Source organism: Heloderma suspectum, chromosome 1, assembly GCF_057233095.1.
Source record: "Heloderma suspectum isolate Gila_16-S chromosome 1, 16-S_ref, whole genome shotgun sequence".
Lineage (NCBI taxonomy): Eukaryota > Metazoa > Chordata > Lepidosauria > Squamata > Helodermatidae > Heloderma > Heloderma suspectum.
This window is the reverse complement of record NC_139458.1, coordinates 273,643,526-273,652,637: the sequence shown is the minus strand read 5'-3', so window position 1 is coordinate 273,652,637 and position 9,112 is coordinate 273,643,526. Positions and strand designations below refer to the sequence as shown.

Below are 9,112 nucleotides of genomic sequence, written 5' to 3'. Positions count from 1 at the left end.
GCCATGTTTTCACAACAACGGAAGAAGAAGCTAATGGAGGAGTACCGGATTTTTAAAAGGAATCAGCTTTGCTGTGAAGAGAGGCTTCCCCTCCCCTTCTCCTTTCCCCTGAAAGTCCAGATTCACCTGCATTTCAGGAGCAAGCCTCATTGAGCACAATGGGAGTTACTTCCGAGTAGACACACATATGCTTGTGATGGGAAAGGGGGGGGAGAACACAAAGATGGAAACCAGCCCCCATTTTAACCCACAGGACCTCATTGACCACAATGGGAGTTACTTCTGAGGAGACAGTAATGGGTTTGTTGTGGGAAAGAGAGCAGTAAACACAAAGACAGAAACCATCCCCCATTGTAACCCGCAGGATATCTATAATGAAGCTGTGAAGTAGTTACTTCCTAAGGCAATAAATCTGAGCCTCAAGATCACGCTTGTTTGCTTACACTTAAGGAACTGGGCTTTAAAATGTGCCATTTCAATTGAGGGGGAATCTCTGTAAGTTCTGATGTGGGCATTCAAAGGCAAGCCTCATTGACCTCAGTGGGAGTTACTTCTGAGGAGACACTAATGGGTTTGTTGTGGGAAAGAGACTGAAACCAGCCCCCATTTTAACTCTCAGGCCCTCTATAAGGAAGCTGTGAAGGAGTTATGTCGTAAGGCAATGAATCGGAGCCTTGAGATGGCGCTTAATTGCACTTAAGGAATTGAGCTTTAAAATGTGCTGTGTCCATTGAGGGGCTTCTCTGTTATTTCTGTGGGCATTCAGAGGGCAAGCCTCATTCAGCACAATGGGAGGAAACACCCCTTGACTGGGATCATGGTGAAAGGCACACCTCTGGGCAGGGCTAGCATACCCTAACTATGTGGGAGTTGGGGCATATCGGGGAGAACCCTACTTAGGAAAAAGAATCAGAGTCTCAGGAAATCTTTTTTTTCCCTGATAAGCTCCGGGTTGACTGTTGGATGGCCACGATGTCATGTATCCCTAACGACCTCAACACGCAGCTGGCTCAGAGTAAATCACTGGTGGAGACACCCCCCCTAAGTGACCTGTGTGCTTGCTGAGTCTGCTGTCCAGGAGCTTTTGATGGGCCACTTCAAGGCCCCTCCCTGCTCTGATGGTTCTTTATCTGTAAACTGGATTTGGATTGGACAGCTCTTCATATAGAGGATGCCTTCCAAATAGAGGGCAGTCCTCTGGCAGCCCTTGAAATAGAGGACTGTAAAAGAGGACACATGGCCACCCTACCTGTGGTCATCATTATCAACTTTTGACTAGGTTCATAGAGTGCTTCTAGATGGAAGGCTCCAATCCTAGCACAGCCAATCAAAAGGCACTGTGCAGCTATTTCATCTTTCCCTTCTTAACATATTGTTTTTGTGGTAAGAATAGAGAAGCAGTGGGAAAAGATGGGGCAGGTTACAGATTCAAGATGGTGTTTGGAACCCCCCATAAAATTCCATGAATGAGGCAGGGGAACTACACAATAAAATCCTAATCTGTAAGCATATACAGTACCTAATGGCATCCTTTTTTAATCGTAGGACATAACTGGCATTTGTTTTCACCTGGCCATCTGCACACAAGTACCATTTCAACATTTTGAGTTTTTAAAAACACACATTGTTGAGTTTTAGCCTGGATTCTTGGGTTTCTTGAGGAGGGACCTGAGTTTCTAAACACCTACATAACACAAATAGTGCGAGGAAATAATCCCACCATTTTAAAAGAATTTGCACCATAGGAAGAAAGCAAGATAGTCACAGACACACTGGAATGGTTATTGTATGGTCTCTGGTACAAACGTGAGGGAGCAGTATGAAAAATTTCAGATATGCCGTTTTCAGCTCAGCCTTCCCCAACCTGGTGCCCTCCAGATGTTATGGACTTCAGCTCCCTCAGCAGTACAGTCAATGGTCAGGAATACTGGGAGTTGTCGTCCAAATAATCCAGAGGGCACCAGGCTGGGGAAGGCTGTTTTAGCTTGTCACCAAAATTGGGGCTTTCTGAATATGTTCAATTAGTATATTCAGAATTTATGGAATGCGCCCACAAAAACTTTGTGTTGTTATTTCAGCACCTTCTAAAACAGGGGTGGGCTACAAATGGCCCACCAGCTGCATGCACACACAACCCCGCCATTTTTGTGGCCCCCACTTGATCGCTGCTATCGCCGTGATTCTGCCACTGCTGCCATGACCGAGCTGCCCATAGCCCACCAAACAACTCTTTGGCAGGCTGTGGGGAGCCTGATGCTGCTAGGAAGCAAGGTGCATGCTCTCTGTGCGCCTTATTACCCAGCAGAAGTACTGGGACTGCAGCTGGACAGCCACTCCTAGCAGCAGAAGGGGAGGGAAGTGGCCCCTGCAGGCTTCCAGGGGGGCAATGTGGCCGCCCTGGACACTCAAAGTTGCCCACGCTTGATCTGAAATGTATGTATGCCACAAGATGTATTTATTTAAAATATGTATATACTGCTTTTCTATTTCTGCCGGAAGATCAACCATTTCGCATTTGAATTCTTTAGAAACTTTTAGACGGATACCATCCGTAGCCAGTGATTCCCCCCCACCCCCCAATATGTCAATACATTCTAGAACTTCATCTCTTGTCTCCATCACAATTCCACAGTGGATCAGACTCCCCCCCCAAAAATATCAGTTCAGGCATGGACATCTGCCCTGCATCTTCTGCAGGACATGGACATCTGCCCTGCATCTTCTGCAGGACATGGACATCTGCCCTGCATCTTCTGCAGGGAAGACAGATGCAAAGAATTCATCTGGCTTCTCTTCAATCTCCTTATCCTCCTTTAGCACCCCTTAAACTCCTTGTCATCCAACAGACCAAATGCCTCCCTAGCCTGTTTCTTGGTTCATGTGTATGTGTGTGTGTGTATTCTTAATTTTATTAACTTCAAATCTAGCTCCCAAAGCTATGAACTACTGTAAACGGGAGATTATTATCTGAGTATTACTATTTATTAGCAGTTAGAAACGGAACACAAAACTCCAGTGCGGGTAAAACCAACATTTCTAACATCTCCATTCAAAATCTCAGGTATTCAGCTGCATAGCAAGCAGGTCTGTTACAAACATTAAATATTTCTGTATACTGCCCCCCATCGCCCGTCCTACCTCAGTTTGCAGTAATTTGCAGTATTTATTGGCGACGATCATCTGATGATCTGTAAATAGACGGTCAAGAGTGTCAAAAGCAGACAGTTCTGAGCCCAGTGCAGAGTTCAAATGCCATGAAATTTAGCCCTGTCTAAGGGATGGAGTCCTATACTCACTTACCTGGGAGTAAGCCCTATTAAACACAGTTGGACCTACTTCTGAATAGACATGTATAGGATTGCACTGTAAGCCTCCTACCCAGTCTACTGGTGTCTGTCACTGAAAAATTCTTGAAATGTCCTTAACGTATAATGAAGAACTGCTTGTACAAATTGAAGCTTGAAGCAAGCATGTTTCCTTTCTTCAGACATATTTTATATGACACAAACCTGAGAATCATGGAGTTGAAAACAGCAAGGCAGCCAGTCCAAATCTTTGCCCAAAGGCAGGACTGTCTATCCATCAACACACTTACATACCCTCGCACCAGATTAATTTCCATTATGAGCACTATTCACGGTGGATGTACAGTGTATACATACAATGAGTAGAGAAGAAGCGAGAGTGCTGAGTGCACATTGTTTCAGGTAATCCATACTGTGGGGGGCTACAAGGGCAGTTGTAGCTGATGTAACCACGTGGGGCACGTCATTGCCTTTGAGGGTACACTCCAGCTAGGACTTAGCCCCAGAGTCTACTTTCAGTGTCAAGTCTGAGGTCCAGGGAACATGTGACTGGATTAAAAAGAAAACAGAGCATTTGAGAAAGTGCAGAGCACATTTCCCTCACCAGTCAGTAATCACATTTACAGCACACTCTAATCCATGTCTACTCAGATGTGAATCCCACTGAGTTCAACGTGGCTTACTCCCAGTATAGGATTGACAGATTGGCCACCCTACACATGGGAACACCCTACACAGGCCAGGGCCATAAGAATCCCACACCTATTTATTTTAAAACATAAGCTAAATGATTGAGTCTTTTATCAGCTAAGGGCCAGACCAGATGATTGAATAACAAGCTTGGTGGTTTAGCAAACAGGTTCATTAGCACCACAAAAGAAACTATTAAAACCCACCTCAAGTGATTATGGATAGACAGAGTCCCTGAGGAACTACGGACAGAGGTCCATAACATTGTTCAGGAGGCAGCAACTCAATCCATCCCAAAGAAAAAGAAATGCAAGAAAGCAAAGTGGCTGTCTGATGAGGCTTCACAAGTAGCTGAGGAAAGAAGGGAAGCGAAAAGCAAGGGAGAAAGGGGAAGATATACCCAACTGAATGCAGAGTTCCAGAGAATAGCAAGGAGAGACAAGAAGGCCTTCTTAAATGAACAATGCAAAGCAATCGAGGAAAACAACAGAATGGGGAGAATTATCAACAACCTCAGATACGCAGACGATACCACCCTAATGGTAGAAAGCGAAGAGGATCTAAAGAGCCTCTTGTTGAGGGTGAAAGTGGAGAGTGCAAAAGCTGGTTTGAAACTCAACATTAAAAAAAACTAAGATCATGGCATCTGGTCCCATCACTTCCTGGCATATAGAAGGGGAAGAAATGGAAGCAGTGACAGATTTTATTTTCTTGGGCTCCAAGATCACCACAGACGGTGACTGTAGCCATGAAATTAAAAGATGCTTGCTCCTTGGGAGGAAAGCTATGGCAAACCTAGACTGCATAGTAAGAAGCAGAGACATCACCTTGCCGACAAAGGTTCGTATAATCAAAGCTATGGTTTTCCCAGTAGCAACGTATGGCTGTGAGAGCTGGACTATAAGGAAGGCTGAGTGCCGAAGAATCGATGCTTTCAAACAGTGGTGCTGGAGAAGATCCTTACGAATCCCCTGGACTGCAAAGAGGTCAAATCAGTCAATCCTAAAGGAAATCAACCCTGAGTGCTCATTGGAAGGACAGATACTGGAGATGAAGCTGAAATATTTTGGCCACCTAATGTGAAGAGAAAACTCCCTGGAAAAGACTCTGATGCTGGGAAAGATTGAAGGCAAAAGGAGAAGGGGGTGGCAGAGGATGAGATGGCTAGATAGCATCACCGATGCAATGAATATGAACTTGAGCACACGCCGGGAGACAGTAGAGGACAGGAAGGCCTGGCGTGCTATGGTCCATGGGGTCATGAAGAGTCGGACACGACTGAATGACTGAACAACAACAAGTGATTATGAGGCTTTCATCAGCTAAGGGCCAAACCAGATGAGGTGGGAAGGTCACTCATGTAGCTGCCCATTCACATATAAAGCTGAAGGGTCTTTGAAAGGAGAGCCATAACCTTGTATATGTTTACAGAGGTGGGATTTATCCCCTTGCCCCACTGTAGTCCTGATCTGGATCAACTCCCCCATCTCAGGACATACTATTTGCATTGGGACAGGTTGCAAAATGGCATAGTAAAGGAACCAGACGACACCATCCCAATAGGTGAAAACTGGTGGCTTCCGAAGATGGACAGAATTCTGTCAGTGGAACAAGGAGGGGATGATCCTCCCACCCCTTCAAATCCATTCCAGAGGGTTAGGGGCCCCCTGCAGCAGATTTGGGGGGGCACAAAGGGCTGCAGGGGGAAGGAGGGGAAGGGAAAGTTCCACTGTAGAAGCAGATGCCTGATCACACAATGCTGGATGCCAGTCAATAATACTTAAAACACGACTGGTGCTGACATGTCCCCCACTCCCACCCCATGCTAGATGGTTAGACCACATTGGAATGCTATGCCCTGTTGGTTCCCTTTTCCATTTATTTCTAGCTGCAAAGTAGATTGGAAGCACATTAAGGTGGAGCGGAGGATGGGGTTGTTTTAACCACTGACTGTAAGCAATTTATTTGTGTCCCTTGATTGGTCATTGAATAACAAGCTTGGTGGTTTAGCAAAACAGGCTCATTAACGCCACAAAAGAAACTATTAAAACCCACCACAAGTGATTATGAGTCTTTCATGGACCCTGCGTGAAATAAATTGGAGAGCACAATAAAAAGAGCAAATGTTGAGTTGTGGGAATAAATAAATGCTTATGCAGCTGAACCGCTTGCTGTGTGCGTCTTGGACCAGCTACTGGTGCCAGGTTCCCATGGGGCAAAGATGCCACGAGACGTCCAGAGCCCCACCTAGCTTGGAGTTTGGCAACTCTCAGTACACATATCACAGTACAAAGGGTGCTTCCAGTCGGAGGGCACCCAGCGCTACCAATTAGAAGGTGCTGTGCAGCTATTCTGTCTTTTTCTCCTTAATGGACTTTCTGTATTACTTAATTGATTTTCTGTATTAAAAAAGAAGCAGTGGGAAAACATGCGACAGCTATGAGTAGAACACAATGTCATCTGGACCCCCATAAAATTCCATGAATGAGGCAGGAGAGAGAGAGAGAGAGAGAGAGAGATGTGCATTGGACTGGAATTGCCTTTGGTTAAGTAAATTGCTCTTTAAAAGCAAGAACAGTTTCCTTTTATATTATGATCTCTTCTTCTCCAGCATCTTTTCTTCTCTGGTGACACTGTTTGGTTCTTAAGAACATTATATATTATGCTTCTTTCCTTGTATTTTCAAGTTTATGTTCTCTCTGCCCCCACCCTCCAGTATTAAAGAGGATGTACTGTACAGCACTACTTATGCTTTTGCTGCGTTTCGCCAGAAGAGGGTAGAGTTCGGAAAACACTTGACGTCAGGAACTGGAATTCCTATTGTGCTTAAAAACAGCAAGGGGAAAGCAAGCACAACTTTCTCCTTGGCACATTACTAGCCTTTGCATGAAGGAGCCAGTGAAAAGCTTCAGAGGACCTTTGTATCAAAACGCAATGGATTTTCCTCTGTGAGCTTCTCTGAAGCCAAGATACTGCAACTGCTGCTGGCTGGACTTACCTTTCTCTCAGAACTGTCTGTTAGTTCACTTCCCGTTATTCAGGTATGAAGGATTTATTGTAAGGACAAGATTCTCACATGGCAAATCAATGTCAATTTTGGAAAAAAAAGAAAACCCCAAACAGTCACAAGTGCTGGGTGAGTTTCCTTAAGTGTTTCTCTTTTTTTTTCCTTTTGAAATCTGCTGGAGCAGTAGCTGCTTTTCAAACAACTGTGCTCTTGCAAGCTGCCAGATGACTCGCCTGTTTGCTGCAGCTTGTTGCATACTTTACAAGGTTTCGCAGCCTGCAGGTTTGTTTCTGTACACTTTTCTAGCCCTGTTCAACGTCACTGCAGTTGAGATTTGCTAATAACACAGCTGACTTCGATTTCTCGCAAAGCTACTTTGGGACAGATTTGTGGAGGAAGAAGGCTGTCGAAATCAAAGCTGCCACCAAATTAAAAATGGCAGATGACATTAGTTTTCAAGAGCTGGACAGTGATGGGTCAGAAAACAGTGAAGAAATGGAGATTATCGTTAACGTTGGTGGAGTAAGGCAGGTTCTGTATGGAGAACATCTAAGCCAGTACCCAAACACGAGACTAGCGGAGCTCGTGAACTGTTTATCAGGGGGATATGACACTATTTTCTCACTCTGTGATGACTATGATCCTGGGAAGAGAGAATTTTACTTTGACAGAGATCCGGATGCTTTCAAATGCATTGTCGATGTGTATTACTTTGGGGAGGTTCACATGAAGAAAGGCATCTGTCCCATTTGCTTCAAGAACGAAATGGAATTTTGGAAAGTGGATCTTAACTTCCTGGATGACTGCTGCAAGACTCATCTCAGTGAAAAAAAGGAAGAGCTTGAAGAAATCGCCCGTAGGGTCCAGTTGATCTTGGATGATTTGGGAGTGGACACCTCCGAAAACAGCTGGAAAAAGTGCAAAAAATGCATCTGGAAATTCTTGGAAAAACCAGAATCTTCCTACCCAGCTAGAGTCATAGCGGTCATGTCTTTTCTACTGATCCTAACCTCATCGGTAGTGATGTGTGTGGGGACCATCCCAGACCTGCAGGTGGTGGACTCTGACGGGAAATTGGTGGAGCACCCAGCTCTGGATAAGATCGAGACAGCTTGCATAGTCTGGTTTACCCTCGAGTATGTCCTCAGGCTTATCTCCTCTCCTAATAAATTGCACTTTGCTCTGTCTTTCATGAACATCATTGATATTTTTGCCATATTTCCTTTCTATGTCAGCCTGATACTGACCCACTTGGGCGCCAGACTGATGGAGCTGACTAACGTGCAGCAAGCCATTCAAGCCCTCCGGATCATGAGGATTGCAAGGATTTTCAAACTGGCACGCCACTCCTCAGGCCTGCAGACTTTGACCTACGCTCTTAAGAGAAGCTTTAAGGAACTGGGGCTTCTCCTGATGTACTTGGCTGTTGGGATCTTTGTTTTTTCTGCCCTCGGTTATACAGTGGAGCAAAGTCACCCCGACACGTTGTTTAAGAGCATCCCTCAGTCCTTTTGGTGGGCAATCATAACTATGACCACTGTGGGTTATGGGGACATCTACCCAAAGACTACGCTGGGGAAGCTCAATGCTGCCATCAGTTTCCTTTGTGGTGTCATAGCCATTGCACTGCCAATCCATCCCATCATAAATAACTTTGTCAGGTATTATAACAAGCAGAGAGTTTTAGAGACAGCTGCCAAGCATGAACTGGAACTAATGGAGCTAAGTGCAGGTGACAAGAAAGGTGGAAGCCCAAAAGATAAACCAGCGTATCCTGGGGGGAAAGGAAAGGAAGACCTCCGATGGAGCAATCGTCTCAAATTCTCCTACAGTGACACCTTCATTCATCTCCTGTCAGATGATAGCCACCACCGAACTAGGCTTCAGAGCTGTAAGTAGTCTGTGAATTTGTCTCCATTCAGCAGAAGCCTGAAATAAGAGTGACAATCTCGCACTGAAATAATAAAAGGGACTCCTTTGAGGTCAGTCTCTCTTTTCCACAGAAACACACACACACACACACACACTTACACATTCACACACTCACACACCAGCATCTCCATCTCGGTTTGGTAAGCCATTCTTTATATAAACCATGAGAACACAATGA

At 45.0% G+C, this 9,112-nt stretch overlaps 1 protein-coding gene across 1 annotated transcript; it reads left to right on the top strand.

Moving 5' to 3' along the window:
• The first annotated feature begins 7,437 nt into the window (after positions 1–7,437).
• Positions 7,438–8,901, top strand: KCNF1 (potassium voltage-gated channel modifier subfamily F member 1). Its single transcript, XM_084830863.1, has one exon. The coding sequence runs from the start codon at positions 7,438–7,440 to the stop codon at positions 8,899–8,901; it is 1,464 nt and encodes a 487-aa protein (XP_084686989.1).
• The last annotated feature ends 211 nt before the right edge of the window (positions 8,902–9,112 follow it).